At 37.4% G+C, this 21,799-nt stretch overlaps 1 protein-coding gene and 1 long non-coding RNA gene across 3 annotated transcripts; one reads left to right on the top strand and one right to left on the bottom strand.

Annotated features, from left to right (window-relative positions):
• Positions 1-42: 42 nt before the first annotated feature.
• LOC123877052 lies at positions 43-8,606 on the bottom strand. Its single transcript, XR_006798480.1, has 2 exons — positions 8,540-8,606; positions 43-1,269 (listed from the first exon to the last, which is right to left on the bottom strand). It is a non-coding gene; the product is annotated as an uncharacterized LOC123877052 (long non-coding RNA).
• LOC123877021 (solute carrier organic anion transporter family member 4C1-like) lies at positions 5,753-21,384 on the top strand. 2 transcript variants are annotated; one of them, XM_045923511.1, is made up of 14 exons: positions 5,753-5,771; positions 12,611-12,704; positions 13,270-13,434; positions 14,225-14,392; positions 15,036-15,212; positions 16,002-16,205; positions 16,846-16,967; positions 17,529-17,615; positions 17,848-17,983; positions 18,445-18,505; positions 19,159-19,272; positions 19,515-19,639; positions 20,435-20,575; positions 21,082-21,384. In XM_045923511.1, exons 2-14 carry the CDS (start codon positions 12,665-12,667, stop codon positions 21,258-21,260), a joined length of 1,719 nt encoding a protein of 572 aa, XP_045779467.1. In that variant the 5' UTR covers positions 5,753-5,771; positions 12,611-12,664; the 3' UTR covers positions 21,261-21,384. The 2 variants fall into 2 exon arrangements, with proteins under 2 accessions (XP_045779467.1, XP_045779466.1); XM_045923510.1 differs by lacking the exon at positions 5,753-5,771 and having other exon boundaries at positions 12,593-12,704.
• The last annotated feature ends 415 nt before the right edge of the window (positions 21,385-21,799 follow it).

Below are 21,799 nucleotides of genomic sequence, written 5' to 3'. Positions count from 1 at the left end.
TGTTAATAATCACTGAGAAATAATTTAATTTTGACATAGGCAAATACCGTACTTTGCATTGTAGAGTCTGCAGCTGAAAATGCTATGGTATCAGAGTGCTTTTATACACCACCACTTTTATACATATTTTAGATTATGCGATGTACACAGACCACTTTTTTGGGTTCAGACTAATCTAGATTTTATACAGCGTCATTAGTTAAGCATTTAATGTTATTGGTGTCTAGTGTCTACAAATAAAAGTATTATTATTGATGTGAATACTGAAAAACAATATAAATATATTTAAAAGTAGTTTATAATAAAAATATTTAAATCAGTCAAGGTAAGTTAACTTTATTGTTGAAAAACCCGACCAACTTTTAAACACTTGCCTATGAATTCTATACAAACAAATAAGAAATAGTTGAGATTAACGCACTATTGCTTGGTTTAGCGTCCTAACCACATAACTCTAAGGTTGAAATCTATAGGGTAGGGTGAAACTATAAAGTTGAAATATATACCTACTTTGACTTTGTTTAGACTTAAGTTTCCGTTAAAACGAGACACATTTATGCCAGCGGTATAACGCTGTCTCGTTTTAACAGTGTGTTAAGTCTGAGCAAAGTCAAGTGCTCTCTATAGATCTCAGCCTCAAATTATTCTCGGCTTCGGAAAACGAATTTTTTATCTATAGGTACACTATCCACGGAAAGAAGTTAGTATATGGCCCTCTCTATCACAAGCGAAACTATAATTTCGAATTGAATTTCGAATGTTTTTGAAAACAAGTTTGCGATTGGTTGGTGACTCAAAATGGTTAACGCCCACTGAGTTTTTTGTCTCTGTCATCTGTATGGGATTACGTAACAGAGATTCCTGTACCTTCTGTCCGCGGATAGAGTATAGCAGTGGCGTTCAAATCATAGAGGCGTAAAAGCACTGCTTACCCTAATTGTAATAGTTGAATGCCCATTTTCATTGTGACTTACTACTCAATAAGTTCCTATTGAATGCGTACTCGCTTAGTATAAGATTTTACTTTGCTTCTCTCCAACGTTGTATTTTGAGAGTCGATACACTTTAGCGTTAAAGTAAAATAGCCCTTATGGGGATTGTTTTAATGTTCAAGTTTGTACATATATTTACAGCTAAAGTTCCAAGCGGAAACATTGCGAAATTAAAATCAATGGTACTGAATTTTTTACTCTAAATCAAGAAACTTTAGGTCCATTTCACTTTGACGTCATTTTGTTTCATCTCTCGAATACTAGCGAGAAATAAAATCTTATACTAAACGTACTGACTTCAAATCCTGTGCACGCCACTGCAGTATGGATACCTGTCTTGAACTGTGTCATTGTGATTACCGCAGACATAGAATAAAGTCAAAGCGTCAATTTGAGATGGGACATTTTGCTAGTTCACCAATCTACATGTAATTCTATTATATTATACTGTATATTTGGTATTTTTTTACTGCTAAGCGATACTTTATTACACAAATGTTAATCATATTTACTTGATGTGTAGATGTATAATGAATTATTATGAATAAATGATGTTATTTGATGTGTAATATCCGTCTTTTTATTGAGTAGGTACACTAGTTCAGAGGTTCCCAATTTTATTTGGCTATGGATCCCTAATTGTTCATATTTTTTTTGGCGGAACCCTATTTGGCTATGTTTAACTTGTGATTTGAATATATTATTCATGTTATCGAGACTCGAAGAAAGAACAAATTATAAATGAAAAATAAATAATATGTAAGTAGATAATTGATTTTCCTTGAAACCAACAAAGAAACATACCTACATTTAAGTAGTTAGGTAGATATATCTATACATATAATAAAATTGTAGAAAAGTGGTGTCTGTACAATGGAAATATATAAAAAAAAGTAGCAGGGGTTGTTATTATATTGATGCCGAACCCGAAATTGTAATTAATTTTTTTTTGTCTGTTTGTCTGTGTGTTTGTGCACGCTAATATCAGAAACGGCTTATTCGATTTAGATACGGTTTTCACTAATATATTGTAGTAAGCTTCACTTAACATTCAGTGTTTATTTCATGTCAATCGGTTCATAAATAAAAAAGTTATGTCAATTTAAAGAATCACGGCGAACATTTTTAACGTACACGCTGCCTGAAAAGTCACTATTCCACGCGAACGAAGTCGCGGGCACAGCTAGTAATATTTATATATTAGGAGACAGTATAAAGGAATAAACTTAAATCCGATGTTTTTGTGGAGACATAATAAAAAAATAGGCGCGACAGGTCAAGATGGCAATCGGGGTTGGGACACCTCGCATACCCACACAGCCCCCGCGTTAACCCGGTGCTGGATGGCGCGGGTGACGTGCGGGTGTGCGGGGCGTCCCCCCGCCTTATACCCCAATTGCCATCTCGATCTGTCGCGTACTATACCTACATTATAAATCCAGGATCTAAATCAATCGAAATATAATAAAAAAAATTATAATACCTACTTACCGATAAATATACTACTACGATTCGTATTGTACCTAGTAGGTACTCACTACTCACTATCAAAGAAAGATTTACTTAGTGTCATAAAATTAGGAGTCAAAATCCTTTTAATAATAGGTATGCCCTCTAGACTTATTAATCCTGGAAGGGTACCTACCTCACTTGGTGAACTGATAATAAATAATTTATGTAGGTAGAGTACGCGACAGGTCGAGATGGCAACCGAGTGGGGACGCCCCGCACACTCGCACAGCTCCCGCGCTAACCCGGTGCGGGATAACGCTGGTGTCGTGCGGGGCGTCAGGTGCCAACGGAATTCCAATTTTAAGCCTCCGCTGTCCGTCCGTCCGTCCTTCGGTTTGTCTGTCAGCAGGCTGTATCTCTTGAACCGTAATAGGCAGAGAGGTGAAATCACAGAATGTGTATTTCTATTGTCACAATGACAACAAATAATAAAATTTTAAAATGGACTCGACCACGAAGGGTTCCGTACAAGATTATTTACTTCTTAATTTTTTTTTATTTACATGGTGGCCAGACAGTATTAATGACATCCTTAAACAGGTTTTTCCGCTAACTAAGTTGGCATATAAACTGTTATCGTGCTCAAATAGACGGCTGGCCATTACACGATCAAGTTTACCGTCAAGTTTTCATCGGGCTTGAAGCGGCGCGTCCGGTCATCTGATAGCCATACACCATCAAGCACAGTTCACGACAGTAGTTGTAAAACTTGTAAAAACCTCGAGGCTTCACCTAAAATGGTGGCATGTGTTAAAATGTAGGCCAAGATTAATTTACTCTATGATGTTAGGCTATGAAACGAACTAGTTATGTCACATGGGCCGTCTTGGTAACGTGACAATCACACTAATATTATAACTTAGTTTGTACGTGTGTGTATGTTTGTTACTCCTTCACGCAAAAACTACTAAACAGATTTGGCTGAAATTTGGAATGGAGATAGATAATATCCTGGATTATCACATAAGCTACTTTTTATCTCGGAAAATTAGGGAGTTCCCACGGGATTTCTAATAACCTAAACCCACGCGAACGAAGTCGCTGGCATCAGCTAGTATTTTAATACTTTTAGATCGTGAACTGTGTCTTTTATTACCCCTAGTACTCAAATACCTAATATTTGGCATATAGGTATAGATTCAGGATAAAAACTCTCATTCTAGTTCATTCTGCCATCAATTATCCACACTGATACCCATACACAGTCAAGTTTACCTACCCGATGCCGCATTATCTTCTTCTCTTATTTGGTGGCTTTTTGTCGTGCCAGACAAGCAGAATGCACTTCGCCAATGTCGAGTAGCTTGAGAAGTATAGAAGATTGGTCGGTAAAAATGTGCCAATTTTCGGAGTAGAACAATACTCAATAGTACTAATATGTAAAAGGCCTAACTTACTTGTTAGTAAATTACACTCTGCTGCAGACTTGACCGGTAAACTTGATCGTGTATGTATAGCATTAGTAGGTGTGTATTTTAAACATTTGCATAGTTATGACAGTATGGCATACACATATAGTATCTACATAGGATCTATACCGTGGCAATAATAGTAGAATCGATAACAGAATTTGGTCAGTATGTAAATAGGATTTGGTGAGCAAATTCGTTTTAGTTATTGTCTAGTCCTAGTCTAGTAGTCTAGTTAGGTTTTACAAAAGTAGGTATCGTGTGTTAAATTATAGTGATTAATGGACACCTATAGGTATAGTACGCGACAGGTTGAAATGGCAACCGAGATAAGGACGCCTCACACGTGCGGGATAGCACGCGGGTGACGTGCGGGTGTGCGGGGCGTCCCCCCGCCTCATAACCCGATTGCCATCTCAACATGTCGCGTACTATACCTAATATTGTCAACAACATAACGGTAAGCAAGTCTCCCCTACCTTCCTACATAGATAAGACACAGATGATCTCCAAACCTATTTACTATATTATACCTACTAACTAGGTGTAACCAGAACGCTACCAAAAACTTAGGATTATTATTAACTACCACCTAAACGCAATCCAATGTTAATTACCATTTGCCTCATTTTGTAGGTTTAGTGATTCGGTATTTTTCAAACCCGCAATGTATAGCGTGCAAAACTCAGGTCAATGTCCCACCGACGACGCAGCATTGACCCCGAGTGGCCTATTTACGTAACATTCGTTAACCTCTAGCGTCGGTCAGATGTTTTATTTGCAATTTATTGTGAACTTTTAAAAGTACAGGATTTAAAAGAAATCGCGTTTTTATTTTGTGGTACCTTATCAGTAATCGTGAATACTATCACCTGTCTTCGTTTTTGCTAGCGTTCTGGTAGGTATAGGTATAGTCTATCACCATCATCATCATGATTTAACCCATAACCGGCTCACTAATGAGCAGTGGTCTCCTCTTAGAATGAGAGCCAAGTAGTTGTCCGTCATTAACAGGGCTCTCTCCGTCACTCGTTTCATACAATCGTAGTTCCAATTTCATTTGAATATTAAGCAACCAAAGTACATGAAATTTTGCAGACATATTCTAGAAACTAATATCTGTGTCTGTGGTGTTTTAGATTTTTCTAACAATATGTAGTTTTAAAATTACAGGTTTCAAAGATTTGTATGAAAATTATTAAGACCGCGTAACTTTGAAACCGAATATTTTAACAGAAATCTGGAAAACCACAGACAGATATTAGTTTCTAGAATATGTCTGCAAAATTTCATTGACTTTGGTTGCTTAATATTCAAATGAAATTGGAACTACGATTGTATGAAACGAGTGACGGAGAGAGCCCTCTTAACTTGCAAATTTTTATTAGTACTGGTTTGACATTTATTATCCAAGTTAAGATAATCGAAATTCCCAGCTATCACCAACCATTCTTTAAGAGGGGTCTCTCCGTCACTTGCTTCATACAAACGTAGTTGCAATTTTTTTTTTCCAAAAAAATTTCATGGACTTATGAAATTAGAACTACGATTGTATGGAGTAAGTGACGGAGAGAGCCCTGTTAATGCGGGTGTGCGGGGCGTTCCCAGCCCGAAAAATATAGGCAAGTAAGTATATAATATTTTGAGACATTAAATATGACTATAATATAATATAGGTACCTATCTACATACCTACTAGGTAGGTAGGTAATACAAGATTATCTTATTTTGTGCGGAACACATAATCTGACGGATGCATCATACAGAGTCGAGAAATTGAGATTTACAAATGATAACGATAAGTTGTACGAATAAGTGGCCTTGAATGCCTATGCCTACTGACTACCCGTAAAATACCTAATCAAATACAATATACCTACTTAATATTAGCCTCAATAGCTCAACCGGTAAAGGAGTGGACTGAAAACCGAAAGGTCGACGGTTCAAACTCCGCCCGTTGCACTATTGTCGTACCTACTCCTAGCACAAGCCTGACGCTTAGTTGGAGAGGAACGGGGAATATTAGTCATTTAACATGGCTAATATTCTTATTTTAAAAAAAACCTACTTAATATTAATATAAGTATATCAAATAACACTTATAATAACAAGTAGGTAACAATCAAACAACCCTGAGTTCAATTCAATCTAGGTACGTAGGTACTAGTATAAGTACAATGCGAAAAAAACTGGCCAAGTGCGAGTCAAACTCGCGCATCGAGGGTTCCGTACTCGGGTATTTTTTCCGATGTTTGTGACAATAAATCAAAAACTATTAGGCATAAAAATTTATAAAAATCTGTTTTAGAATGTACAGATAAAGAAAGCTCTTTCATAATATGATACCCCACTTGGGATAGTTATCTTACTTTCAAAGTAGAAAATTCTAATTATTTTGTTCATGAACACATTTTAATTTTTTCCACCACAAACCACACAATGTAACCACAAATTCACGGTTTTCCGATTTTTTCCTAACTGCCAAACATGATTCTAGGTCAACGGGAAGCACCCTATCTTGACAGACACGATAAACGGACTGACAGACAGAGAAACAGACAACAAAGTGATCTTATAGGGGTTCTGTTTTTCCTTATGAGGTACGGAGGCCTAACAATTCGTGAAGTGTAAAACGATGTCGGCCTCCTATCTAACGCCAAATTTTACGTTTAATGATCACCATCATGATCAAACCATTACCGGCCCACTACTGAGCACGGGCCCAGGCTCAGAATGAAGGTCATAGCATAGTCCATCACACTGGCCAAGATGGATTGGCAGACAAGTTACTCATCAAGTGCTAGTCATACATACCATCATACCTATCTACTTAATTCTAGGCCTTTTATCATGATGAGTAAGGCCACGTAAGGCATTGCGCAAACGTAGACGCTTTTGTGTCTTGTGTCGGATACAAGCTACTATTTTTTTTTAAAGAATAAGTATTAGCCATGCTAAATCATGACTAATGTTCCCCTTTCCCCTCCAACTATGGAGTTAAGCTTGTGATAGGAGTAGGTACGACAATAGTGCAACGGTTAGGGTTTGATCCGCCTGCCTTTCGGAATAAAGTCCGCTCCTCAACCGTTGAGCTATTGAGGCTCAAATCATGGGTGGATCTTTGTAAGGAATTTTTGGGCTGCAGCACCCTTGGCTATACATGGCTTCAATCCCCGTTAGACAAAATGGACAGTATTAAGAATTTAAAAAAAATGTTTTTGGTTGTATTCTCTCGCTAGTAGGTACCTACCACAGTTTTACGCTGGGAAGTACTCTCTTCTCTCCTACAATACTATACTACTTAAAGTGTTCTATCTATCTATCTACTATTTAGCTATATAATACTTATTTTTGCAATAAAAATAAAAATACATAAAAAATAGAGCTAAAAATTTTGATAACTCAAAATTTAGAAAACCCCCGACACAAAAAAATATATAAGAAAACTAGAAAAGAGTTGATAACTTTCAAACGGCTGGACCGATTTTCTTCGATTATAGCTAAGAACACTCTCGATCAAGCCACCTTTCAAACAAAAAAACCTAAATTAAAATCGGTTCATTCGTTAAGGAGCTACGATGCCACAGACAGATACACAGATAGAGATACACACTTCAAACTTATAACACCCATCTTTTTGGATCGGGGGTAATACTTAACTAATCTAAGTAAAGCTGTTGATGTCGCACCGATACAGGTTGGACCAATATTTTGTAAAAGCTCTCTAAAATATTTTGTAAAAAACTCAAAATTTTGTAGATCCTCGATAGCGAGTGTCTAACGTTTGCGTAGAGCCTAATGAATGAACATCTTCCACCTAAGTAGTTTATTTTTGCAGTCTCAAGATTTTCATCTGGTAGGCTAAGTACCTACGATGATTTGATGATTATTATCATTTACCTACTTATCTAGTACGTCCTAGCTATGACAAACAAAGTCAGACCTAAGGACCTGGTTAAGTACTTAGTTCTTGCTATGTTCTTTGCCTGGGGCTTGGCTCGTGTAAGTAAATGTCAAAATCAAGCCAAAGTCCTATACCACAAGCAAAGGAAAAATCGGGAAATCGTGAATCACAGAAAAAAATTAAAATGTGTTCATGAAACAATGATTAGTATTTTCAATTTTCGAAGTTAGATAACTATACCAAGTGGGATTTCAATATGGGCTTATGGCACATTGTATAAAACAGATTTTTATTTATTTTTATGCGTAATAGTTTTTGATTTATCGAGCATAATGTCAGAAAATACACCCGAGTACGGAATCCTCGGTGCGCGAGTGTGACCCGCACTTGGCCGGTTTTTATTTTTGCATGTCCCTGGCTGAGATACTCTTAGCACGGAAGTTTAATTACTTACCTAGTTTTGTAAGCTCACAATTTTACGACATAGATCATAAAACTGTGGTAGGCTTCTTAACATAGTTACTCGTAGGTTCATCATCTTAAAAGACTGTGATATTTAATTGTTTAAAACGCACATATAACTCTGAAAACTTAAAGGTACGCGCCCGGTATCGAACCCCCGTCCTATCGAATAAGAAGCCGATGTCTTAACTTTTAACCACTAGGCTATCGCCGCTATGTGGGATTAGGACACATGAACATTAATCATCTATACTCTATACCTACTTACTAATAAATAAAATTGAAGTGTCTGTCTGTAATTTCGAAAGACTTACCTAGCTCATATTATGGCTATTTGAACGGTACCATAACTGAATCACACATTTTTAAAATTTTTGTCTGTATGAGTGTTTAAACGGGTTAATCTTTGGAACGGCTGAACCGATTTTGACGTGATTTTCACAGACAAGTAGAGTATTGACCAGGGTGTAACTATAATAATGTAAAATATGCTACTTTTTTAACCGACTTTCAGAAAGGGAGTTGTGTTTTTCTACCTATGTACATCGAAATCTCCGAGATTTCTGATCCGATTTGCGTAATTTTTTTTTAATCGATGGAACTTTGCGACATTGTTTCGTAAAAAATTTGGATTCCAACTCCTCAATCCTGATGCTTAATTCTCATATATATGCCTATAGTACGCAAAATGGCAATCGGGAATGGTAATAGGTAAAACCTCGATTCTCGACCTGTCGCGTAAAATAGGTACCTACTTATTCAGATTGTAGATAGAGAAGAGATAGAACAGATATATAGGAAAAGATTAGAAGTTCAAAATGTAAAATGCAAACTCTCAACATTGCCACTATCTTGTTATAAATTATATTAGTAGGTACTAGGGATATCAATAAATACGATAATATAATAAAATAATAAATTACTTACCTGGATTGTTTTGTTAAAACTGACTCATTAGGCGCATGCGTGAGTTCGTACACTCTGTATTCTTAAAAATAAATAAAGTTCTAAATAAATATTTAAATAAGTATTTATAAAATTAAATAAAACTTCTTTGTTGGCTCTAACTACACCAAATGAGATTCTTTAATTTTTAACAAAAAGAAATCGGTTAGTAAAATACGGTTCTGATTTTATTTACTTACAAAAATTAAAAACAATTACTTTACTACCTACTTTTTAAAAATTTTAAATAAATAAAAGTGAAGATAAAATTGTGAGTGTTTTAAAATAACAATAACTTGTGTGCAAAAGTGTTTGTTTGTTGATTTGTTCTTCAATCATGCCACAACGAGGTATCGGACATAATATTTAAAGACCTGGAGAGCGACATAGGCTACTTTTTCCCAGAAAATCAAAGAGTAGGTATTCCATTTTAAAAATTATATTTAAAAACCGACTTCCAAAACCACTACAAAGTAAAAAAAATATTTTGAACTTCACACTTTGATATCTATGTAGCTTCTTTTATTATGCTCACCCGACTTTATAGTGGTTTTGGAAGTCGGTTTCTTTTAATATTTTTATTTTATTTTTAAGCTTTTTAGTGTAAATAGTCATTGTGTGTAGTAGGTATCTAAAATATTAATTATAGCAACACTTTCCAAATCCACAAAGATTAGGAGTTCAATACCTTGCAGCATCAGGATTGAAGAGTTGGGACTCAATAAAGAAATCTATGCTCGGCATTTACAGTATTATTTCACCAGGAACAGTTCCTGAATCTCTATGGTTTAGAAGTCATGTACCCTGCATCATCAGGTTTGAGGAGTTGGAACGTGGAGTCCAAGCATGAAGCCGTTGCTTGATACCTAAAATATTAATTCACCATGAGCACTTCCTGAATCTTAATAACTTAGGCGGGCAGCAACCCTGCAGGATTAAGGATTAAGGTGTTGGATCCAATAATTTTTATGGAACCACCACGGAAACTTCTACTTTTAATCAAAAAAAATTGTAAATCGGTCCAGAAACCTCTTTTTAACTCTCTACCTATTACGGGTCAGAAGATACAGCCCGCTGACAGACGGACGGACAGCGGAGGCTTAGTAAAAGGGTCCCGTTGTCACCCTTCGGGTACGGAACCTTAAAAACTTGAAAATTAAAAAAAACTGGTCAAGTGCGAGTCAGGCCTCGCTCTTTTATGGTTCCGTACATAATTATGAACATCACATTTTGGGTGTATGAAATATTTTTTTTCCGAGCTAGAACATCGCAGAAAACCGTGAAAGATAAACCCAAAAAATGTTCGGTTGGTCACAGCTTACGAACTATTTTATAAATCGTTATTTTTAGTATTTGTTGTGTAAATACAATATTTATGGTGCATAATATACCGAAATTTCATATTCCTAACTAGTTTAATTTTTGAGATAGACCCCATCACAAAAATGGTCTAAAACTTTATTTTTGAAGATAAAACATAAATAAAAAATATATTCGTACTCTCTCAATGGGCTCTAAACAATGATACCCCACATGCTAGGGTAAGATTTTTTTTTCTTTTTTGGCATCTTTTTCATGTAACGATGGGAGCCCCCCTGATTAATTTAATTTAATTTTTGATTCAACATTACCTAATTGGTTTTGGGTCAACGTTCTACACCAAATACCAAAATTTCTTGTAACTCATTTCGTCTACGAGCCATCGACCTGCGACACGCGGACAGACAGACGGACAGATACATAGACAGACGGCAGAGTGACACTAATCCTTCCTTTCTTTTTTGCTCTTTGGGTACGGTACACTAAAAAATACGTAGATATTTATTTACGAGTTAATGAAACTCCTTCATACGGTCTATGATGCTTACCCATTGCCTACTCCGTTTGATCACAGTTACTAGAGCTACCTAATTTATCATTATTTAAAACTACATATTCCAAATTTCAAATAGATAGTTAGTTATTGAAATATGTAGTAGGTACCTAAGCATGTTTACAGATTCGCGGAACATGGAAGTAAGGGATAGGTCGAAGGAGTTTATCATTTTGAAACGGAACGCTAAATTTTTTTTGATATTTATTTTGGCGAAAAACAGTCATTAAGTACAAAGAAACACCATATTACATGTAATTACAAACTTATTAATACACAAATTATTACCAAAAAATTACATAATTTACAAAAGTTATAGGAGTATTGATACATTATTGTAAAAAAAGCAGCAGTTATTAACAAGAAAAATTATAAACAACAAAGAAAAAATAAACGTAACATGATATCAAAGGTATAGTTTTGACATAAGTATAAAATTATTTCACTATCAAGTTCAGTGCAAAGACATTTAATATTATGTAAGTTTTGAGTGTGAATTGTTTTGGTTAAAATGATAAAAGATTTTCAAACTGTTACGTGCCTAGCTTCTTAGGGTTCCGTAACCAATGAGTAAAATACGGAGCCCTATTAATGTCACCCTGCTGCCTGTCTGTCCATCTGTCTGTTTGTCCGTCTGTCTGTCTTTCTATCTGTGTCTAGTTCGTAGACTAAATGAGTTATACAGCTGTTTGTTATTTGGTATAGAACGTTGACCTTAAACCAAATATTGAATTAGAAATTCAATTTGATAATTTTTCAGCAGGGCTCCTATACATGAAAAAGGAGGATATGGAAAATTCTCCCCCCTTGCTCCATATATTATGTATATTTAAATCGTCTATATTATGCACCATATACTTACTATATCATATACCTACTGTATTTAGGTAAATTAAAAATACTGAAAACAACGATTTAAAAAATAGTTTGTTAAACAAATGATTTTTTTTGTGTTTTTTTCACGAGTTATTGCGATGTTCTAGCTCGGAAAAGAAATGTTATATTATACACCCAAAATATTATGATCATATCATTAATAGTTATGTACGGAATCCTAAAAGAACGAGGTCTAACTCGCACTTGACCGATTTTTTAAATATCTACTTATCTTCAACACTATCTACCTACTTACGTACTTACTTATAAATGCAGCTTGCGACATCTTTCGTCTGTCTATTTGATAGCGCTTATCTCAAAAAGTGGTCAAGTGCGAATAAGATCACGTATAAGTTCAAAAGGATTCCGTAGTCACTATACTATCCACGGAGAGAAGTTAATATATGGCTCTCTCTCTCTTACGTTAACAAATGACAGAGACAAAAAACACAGTGGGCGTTAACCATTTTGAGTGGCCAACCAATCACAAATGAAGCCGTGTTTACCGTACTAAAAACATTCGAAATTCAATTCCTACCTTCTTCTAAACCCCTTTATGGCTCTTGAATAAAATAAGTAAGTATGTAATTTTGTTCTGTTTTAGATATATAAACAAAACCTATTCATCGTCAATACGTACCTAAGAATGCAACAGTAATTTTTATTTACATGAGATTGCGATATTCCAAAAATGTCGTTGCTGGTTGGAGGTTCAACAATATGTGCAAAAGGTTCGTGTGACCTTATAGAATTTTATAAATTTTTAAGAAACTGTCCTTAGCCTGCTTCTGGTTCTATATTCACGAAGGTTCACGAACACCTTTACCTATGTACTAAATGCTCTGCTGAATGCAAAGTTAAGCAGTACTAGTTACCTAGATGAAATAAGAATTACTACTTGCTAAATCCATGGCTTAATGTATCAAATGTATAAATGTGTTAAACTTCCAAAAAGGTGAATGTTCTCAAACTTACCTTAAGTAGGTACCTACCTGTTACTCTTTTATGGTGGAGGAGAGAGTGATGTGTCTCCTGACAGATTTTGCAAAAGTGCGAGACCCTGCACATTGCAAGTAAATGTTCCTATTACCTCCTTAATAAAATTAAAGCAGATCGCATCCCCGGTAAATTAAGGTAAAAAAAAACAATTAACGCAAAATTGGTTCTTTATTTCATAAATTGTCATCAGTTTTCTCTCACCGCCTTTTTCGTATCTGTCGTTATGGCAGTCAGGGGCAGAGTCGTTATTTCACTTATTTGCGTTGATTTATTTACTATAATATTGTGTTTTTACAGTGCTGGAGCGTGTGAAGTCATGGATCAACCCGAAGAGCTTCAACGTCGCAAGGTTCAGAGGCATTGTGATGGGTGTGATGATTGGGACCACCCTGGGTGAAATATGCGCTTATAAGCTTTTGCAGCAGGATACCAGGGCTGGGGACCTTCCTGCTTATACCATTGGTAAGTAGATTTGAACTGCTTCGTTGGTCTAGGGACTGGTTTATGCGGCTGCGGACCATACAATCTTGAATTCAAGTCCGAATCGGACCAAAAAAGTAATAAGGTTTTTATGACAAGTAATAGATTAGTGATTTTATACATCGTGCGTCGAAAAGCTTGTAAAACTTGGCTCTGCGTCTGATTTCTCTCCGGTCGTGTCGGATTGCCGACTCATTGGACTGCGAGACTGAGGGGATAGAGTAGAAAGTGCACCGGCTTGTGCACCTAATCCTACTTATCAGTAGGCAATGCGAGCAGCATCAAAAAATCATGATTGCATCTTTGTCAAACCCTTGCCAAATGCGAGGTTAGAGAAAAGGACTTGGGAGTCCGAGATGTCGTTGAGCGGACTCCTACGCGTTCACTATAAACTGTGATTGCTTGGAGTTTGGACCTCAAAACACAAAAAGAATTGATCGCAGTGATCCTTTGAGCAGAGATCTGCTTTTCGCTTTCTCCTGCCACTCTCTCTCTTTGAAGTTAAAATTTGAAACTCCGTATTTCCCTATTCCGTAGTGTATAGTTATTAGTAAGGTTTGGAATACTCTTCCGCGATCAGTGTTTCCTACCAATTACAATCCGGGTATCTTTAAAACAAGAGTGAATAGGCACCTTCTAGGTAAACGCGTCCCATCTTAGACCACATCATCACTTTCCATCAGGTGTGATTGTGGTCAAGCGCTTACCTATAGTGAATTAAAAAAAAAACATATTGTGATATGTATGTCTTAACATTATTTTAATATTTCAGATGTAACCATATTAGTCGTAGCTTTGTTTGAAGTTTTGGTGGCACCATTCGTATCCTGGTGGGGCTTCAAGAACCGGCGCTCGCTTCTGATTGGCTACACCACTGTCACACTTGTGATCTTTCTTTCGTGGTACTTTTTGCCTGGCCATGGCAACAGAGAAGAATCAGGTGAGATGTCCATCCATCCATCCATCAGCCTGTATGCGTCCACAGCTGGACATAGGCCTTTCCAAGAGCGCGACACCAAACACGGTCCTCCGCCTTCCTCATCCACCCGCTCCCCGCCACCTTCTTCAAGTCATTGGTCCAGCGGGAGACAATGTATCACAATAAAATACAGGGTGGGAAATTTAGCGTTATTATTACACTACCTATACACATTTCAATGCCAATAACTTTAATAAATAAATTGCAATATTTTGTAGTTTTAGTGATTTAGTATTTTTCAAACCCGCAATGTAAAGCAAATTAGTGTAATTGGACTTAAAAGGTCCGTTCTAATTAAATAATTAATTTAAAAAAAATAGCGAGCAAAATTCGAGTCAATACCCCACCTACGATGTGGCATTGACTCCAAGTGGCCTACTTACGCAACGTTCGTTGACCTCTAGCGTCAGTCAGATGTTTAATTGTGAACTTTTAAAAATACAGGTTTTTTAATTGTTTTTTGCGTTTTTTTTGTAGTATCTTATCAGTAATCATCAGTACTATCACCTGTCTTCGTTTTTGCTAGCGTTGTGGGTTACACCCTGTATTATCCTCTCATTTATGTAAATCACCATCAGAAATTCACGGTTCTTCTGGTTTCCAGAGTTTTGCAACGGAACGAACGACACCGCGTTCCATGGTGTTCCAGCGACAACCGTCGCGAGGCTGATCATCATCATCCTTAGCTGTATCACCTTCGTGCTGACTCGCGTCGCGTGGTGGAGCCACGGCATCGCTTACTGCGACGAATTCGCGCCTGAGAGAACTAGCGTGCATTATGGTAACTTCAACAGCAATTAATAGATATTGTTCAAAAATCTTTTTCAACCCTACCCGGAGCAATAATTACCATAAAAGTTGATCAAATCAGTCCATACCTATTAATGCGAAAGTGTGTCTTTCTGTTTGTCTGCTAGCTTTTCACGGCCCAATAGTTTAGCTAATTTTAATGACATTTGGTTCAGAGTTAGCTTACATCCCGGGAAAGGACATAGGCTACTTTTCAATCTGGAAAAGCAGAGAGTTCCCACGGGATCCTTGAAGACCCATCCATTTAACCGATTTACAGGAAATTCGCCGTAAGCTACGCTACTTGCACCCCGGAAATTGATATAGGCAACTTTTTATCCAGGATAATCAAACAGTTCCCATAGGATTTTTCTACCTATGTTTAGCATAAGTTACCTGACCAGTATCAGCTTCTCTCGGTTGAGAGTTCTGGTTTATTCTTAGTAGGGTCTACAAGGAAGATTACACCCAGTTAAGTTTTTAAACCGAACGGTGAGCAGTTTGAAATGTTAGTATATTGCTTCCTAACAATTTAATACCGACAACCAAGATCTTCTTCTTCTTGAAGTGCCGTCTCCTACCGGAGGTAGGCAACCATTAGGGTTATCTGCACGTTGGACGCTGCTGCGCGGAAAAGAGATCGGGTACACTCTTCCCTTACCATTGGCGTAAATTCTTGAGCCACGATGTTCTCCTTCAGCTATTTACCAGGATAGTATTTGAATTTTTTTAAATGCCTGATTAATTGTCATAAAAGTAATCATTTTACTGTCATCCACAGCACTAGTCCTGCTGGCCAGAGTTATACCGATGATTCTGGGCCACAGGCTCCTGACCAACGACGTGGACAACAATATGACGATACAAACTGTGTTCATGATGGTCGGCTTCACGCCCAACCTGGTGCAGCTGTTTCTGCTCCTGCCCAAAACTGCGCCCAAGGTGAAGGGAGTGCAGAAGACTGCGTTACCTGATGAGCATAGGGGTAAGGAGTAGTTTCTCTTCATGACCAATGTCGTCGTTGTTACTAGACACATTTCAATACTGGTTATTTTTTCTGCCCCAAAACTACATCCATCATCAAGGGAGTGCTGAAGATTGGGTTACCTGAAAAACATAGATGTATAAAAGTTTCTCATCATAGCATAATCTGAGACAAAATTCCGCAAAGCACAATGAAGTACTTACTTTGGTGTTAATTGATGGTGGAACTGACTGGGAACCGCTCTAAAGGGGCGCCGCGTGTATGTCGGCGGGCGCCGGCACAGACGGAGTCCATACTTATACATACATATAGTTTCCCTAACTTGTAAATAACTACAAACTTGACATTGGCTAATCAGTGTAAAGCCAGACAAGAAAAAAAAAATAAAGAAAGTACTTACTTACATAATAACTAACTGCTTTTCTGTTTTTCATCTTCAGCCCACCACTAAGAACGGGTCTTCAAGTTCAGGTTATGGTTGACACGTTGGTCCATTGCAGATTGGCAGACTTTAAAGACATTATGGAAAGCTCTCAAGCACGCAGGTTTCCTCACAATGTTTTTCTTCACTGTAAAAACGATTCTTTAAGTGATAACTTACTGCATGTTTTTATGAATGTCTTATCCTCTTTGGTTGCAGATTTCTTTACAAGCATCAGTCGCGTGTGCTCCAACCCCCTGGCGACGTCGCAAATGTTCGCCATGGGGCTGATGTCGGCGGCGCTGTTTAGCTACATGCACAACGAGGTCCTTGTTGTTAAGGTAGGCACTACATATTGATATCCTGTAACATATGATTTTTATGAAACAAAATACTTGGTGTTTTATCACGAATGCTACTAATGCTAATGTAAGTTATGTGACATTGGCTATGTAAATTCAAAAGCCGCGTCGCCAAGTGATTAAAGGTGCCCACGCACTTGAACTGAACTGCGCGTCGCGTCAGCGCCCCGCACGATATTCTCTCCAGCCGCGACGCGCGTACGTCACTGCCGCGCGGCGCGCCCCGCACGATATTTTTCTATATCGTGCGGGGCGCTGACGCGACGCGCAGTTTAGCTGCAGTTCAGTTCGATTCCCTGAGCCGAGTGGGCACCTTTAGCGTTCCGGTACAATCTCGTGAAGAAACCATACGGAATCCTCGAGTCTGACTTTTGGGCAGTTTTTTACTCGCTTGATGGTGGTGATGGTATGAACAGTTTATCAAATGCATGACTTTGGTTAGGATTTTTAAGAAAATCTAGGAAAATTAACTTTTATCGCAAAATTGATTTCGATTGTATACGAATTACGATTTGTAATTCGTATTCTTTTCTTTTTCAGGTGAAATTCAACTTGGTTCCCGAAAGGAATGGGACAGTCAACGTTGCAGAGTTATTCCAGTACATCTTTCTAATGTTTGTTGTGGGGGTAAATATTAATTTATGTATATTATGATTTTCGGGGGTATAGTTCCCGAGTGGTCCCATTTTTTGGTGAAGATCGAAAATAGCTGATGATGGAACTCCTCAACGGATGAGCGTAAATTACTCGCGATCAGTGTAATATAGCTTTTGGAGTACGGAACCTTCAGTGTGCGAGTCTGACTCGCACTTGTTTTTTACTGTCTAAAGAGCAATAATGATATTCTTTGTGGTTCCAGTTTGCCGGCAATCTGTATGCTAAGCCGATTTCGACGGAGTTCCGCAGCGCAGCCGTCATGAAACAGATCATCCGGTCGACAATCTTCGTGATCATCTTTTACGTTCTCTTGACCCTTGCAGTTCGCTGCGATCATGGTATGTTGATATTTTTAGGGTTCCGTACCTTAAAAGGAAAAACGGAACCCTTATAAGATCACGTCTTTGTTGTCTGTCTGTCTGTTTGTCTGTCCGTCCGTCGTGTCTGTCAAGAAAACCTATAGACTACTTCCCGTTGACCTAGAATCATGAAATTTGGTAGGTAGGTAGGCCTTATAGCACAAGTAAAAGAATAAATCCGAAAACCGTGAATTTGTGGTTACATCACAGAAAAAAATTGTGTTTCAATTTTCAAAGTAAGACAACTATACCAAGTGGGGTATCATATGATAGAGCTTTACCTGTATAATATTCTAAAACAGATTTTATTTATTTTTATGCATAATAATTTTTGATTTATCGTGCAAAATGTCGGAAAACATACCCGAGTACGGAACCCTCGGTGCGCGAGAGCTGACTCGCATTTGGCCGGTTTTTTTTATCATTAAATTGATTTTCAGGTTATGTTTCCGGATTAAGCAACGATAGCTATGGCAATCCTGAATGCAGCCTCTCTTGTGGGTATGTAACTTTGCCTATCTACTCAAGCCGGCACTTATTCTCAAGCCAGTTTCAGTTTAGTGTAGAATAATGACTCGATAATTCTCACCGAAAATTTTCGGTGTCAGTCTGGAGTCTCAACTCTGAAGGACGTTCTTGCTCGCATTTGTCGACTGCGGCAGCTTCAGACTAAGGCTTAAATCTATAGAGTGCACTTTGACTTTGCTAGACTTAAGACACTGTTAAAACGAGACCGCTGATATAAAAACGTCTCGTTTTAACTGCAGAAGGGAGTCCCTGAAGATGTTCCTCTCGACTGTAAACCACATAAAACCTTCAAACTGAGCACAAGCAAAAACACCAAAACCATGTTCTCGTCTCGTCTCTTCTAAGTATATTAGTCTTTATTTATTTCATTACTAGATGGTACCCGCGACTTCGTCCGATTTCATGTAAATCGGTTGAACGGATAAGACTTTAAGAACCCCGTGGGAACTCTTTGATTTTCCAAGATAAATAGTAGCCATGTCCTTTCCCGGGGTGTAAGTTAACTCTGTACCTCATCAAAATCGGTTCAACTGCTAGGCTGTGAAAAGCTAGCAGACAGACAGAGAGACAGATACACTTTCGCAATAAAATTAGTAGGTATGGATAATTTTGTTGTGTTATTGCAGGTGTGAGCCCCGCATGCGCGAGTTTGAGCCGGTGTGCGTGGTGGACGACATGGTCACCTACGTGTCGCCGTGCCAGGCGGGCTGCGGGGGACAGGAGTTCGTCCACGGCATTAGGTGGGCTATGGTTATTTCAGCTCAATGGGAAGAACCCTATAGATTTCTTGATAGACACGACAGACAGACAGACAGACAACGAAGTGATCCTATAAAAGTTCCTTTTTCCTTTTGAGGTATGAAACTCCAAAAAGTAATGAGTTTTTACCAGGTCTGAATCACTTTCCTCTCAGTGGTAAATTATTTTGACGATTCAAAAGCACTTGTAAAAGTTTATTTGAATAAAAATCTATTCTATTCAGGTCATACACAAACTGCACGTGCTCGGAGAGTGGCCGCGCCGTGGTGGGAGCGTGCAGCGACGTGTCCTGCACGCAGGCCTACCGACTTCACAGCATGATGCTGCTCGTCATTGTCGTTTTTACACGTAAGTATGAACTAAGAAAATTCGACATAGGCCTCTCGACATAGGAGGCCGATGGACACGCAGAGTATGAAATACAAACTTATAACTGTTAGCGATATTGCCTTTGCCTAGAGTTGAATTTAAAAAAAAAATAAAGACAATTGGGGAGATGGGGGCAAGAAAAGCGGTTGATTATTTATTGATTCGAAACAGAAAAGATTGGAATTTATTCTTAAGTTTTCAAGAAGTTAGTAGTTTAGAATTAAAGTTAAAGTTTATCATGCATTGTATAGCTATGAAATAAAGTCAGTTCTTATGAGTTGAGGATATTTTATTATAACCTTATAGTATGCACTTTTTTTTAAATTGTAATAATTTTAAGTACTTACCTATCTAATCAATTAATTAAGAAAAACTTGTATAGTGCCTACTTAACTCTGCAGTAAAGGCTCTTTATTATTATTTTTTTTACTAAGAAAATTCAGCTGCCCACTGGCATATGTGATCAAGTTTACCATCACTGCAGGACTGGAAGCGGCGTCAAGTAAACTTAAACGTCTATGGTCAGCGTGCAATTGAATATAATTTGCTTTTATGGTAAACAAAAACGCTGTGGGCTAACCCATGCTGCAGCATGCCTGAGAATTATTCCCACTAGATTACAACATGGGGGTATTCGAGGGGCGGACCAACAATTTTTTTTAGTCAGATACGAGTTAGCCCTTGACTGTAGTATCTGACTGCTAAAATCATAACCCTTCCTTTTGCCTTTGCCGCAGTCGGGTAAAAACTGATTCTGTATATTATATTTTTCAGTGCTAACCTTGCATGCCCAAGGAGTTCTTCTGCTGCGGACGGTGGACCCACGGGACCGGTCTGTGGTGATGGGGATGACATGGTCCATGGTCACTCTCATGACTTTCGTGTGCGGGTACATGCTATTTATAGGCATTAACGGTGAGATTTCTATCAAATAAGTACTTTTTTTACGGGCTCCGTACTTTTTAACGCGTTTTAGATTTTTTTTAAAAAAGATCCACAATATGTTTTCTTTTAACTTTTGTTAAAACCGTTGTCGTTAGTATTTTAAACAGCGTCCTCTATTGACGTTTAGATGAACCACTACGTCAAACTATGTACTTAGCTTTAAAAAATAAGCTACTCACTTTAGTTCTTTAATCTACTTGACAACAGATGGCGCTGTTCAGTTACATGTATAGTATGGATTCAGAGTTTTCGTAAAAGTTCTGGAATGATTGGAAAAGGGTTGTAGCTTCAAAATCCTTAGCAAAGACTAATAATCCTTAGTTGTTAATAGTAACATGTAACTAATTACTTTTTACCATTCAGGTTTTCTCGTGTTTTGCTTAATAATGTGGATATCACGCTTTCAAGGCACAGGTTCGTCTTAGCTAACCATAGGCATATGCCATTAGGATTAAAAAATATGTTTTTTTTTTCAGTGGCTACCTGCCGATGGTTTGACTTCGAAGGAAAACAGTGTCACTTGCAGACCAGCAAATACCCTTACCACGTCGGCGGCACCTGCACCTTCCTGGCTCTCATATCGCTCTTGATCAGTATCATGTCTACTTTCTCCATACAAAAAGCGAATAAAAGTATAGAGAATACCAGATTATAGTGTGTTTAAAAATAATATTGAATAGTTAATTTAAAAAAAATGTCATTTGTTGGTAATATCGTGAATGAAAGTGATTGATGTAAATATCATAATTTTAGTGTAAAATAATGTAAAATAACTAGATACTAACTATAATAATAATACGTGATTATTTTAAGCGTACCTAATAATTTTATGTAAGTAAATAAGTATGTGAATTAAAGTAATTAAAATAGTTTTGTGTACTTTATTATATTTCAATTTTTAAATTAATTAAATCATCCATGCTTGACGAAAATCATGCCTGATAAAAATTCACTTATCGCGCTCGCTCCCTCTTGTTTACTAATCGTGCTCGCTTCCTCTTATGCGAATAAAGGTCCATATAAACGCCATTTTCACATTTAAAGAGCAATATTTGAATGTAATTATTTTAATACAAGTATGTATTTGTTTATTTATGTGAGTAATGACTGATGATAACTGAAAAATGGAATGCGATTATTGAATGCAAATATGGGATAAGTATACTTTAATTAAACAGCGATAGTAAGTAAAGA

Source organism: Maniola jurtina, chromosome 22, assembly GCF_905333055.1.
Source record: "Maniola jurtina chromosome 22, ilManJurt1.1, whole genome shotgun sequence".
NCBI lineage: Eukaryota > Metazoa > Arthropoda > Insecta > Lepidoptera > Nymphalidae > Maniola > Maniola jurtina.
This window is presented reverse-complemented; position numbering and strand designations above follow the sequence as displayed.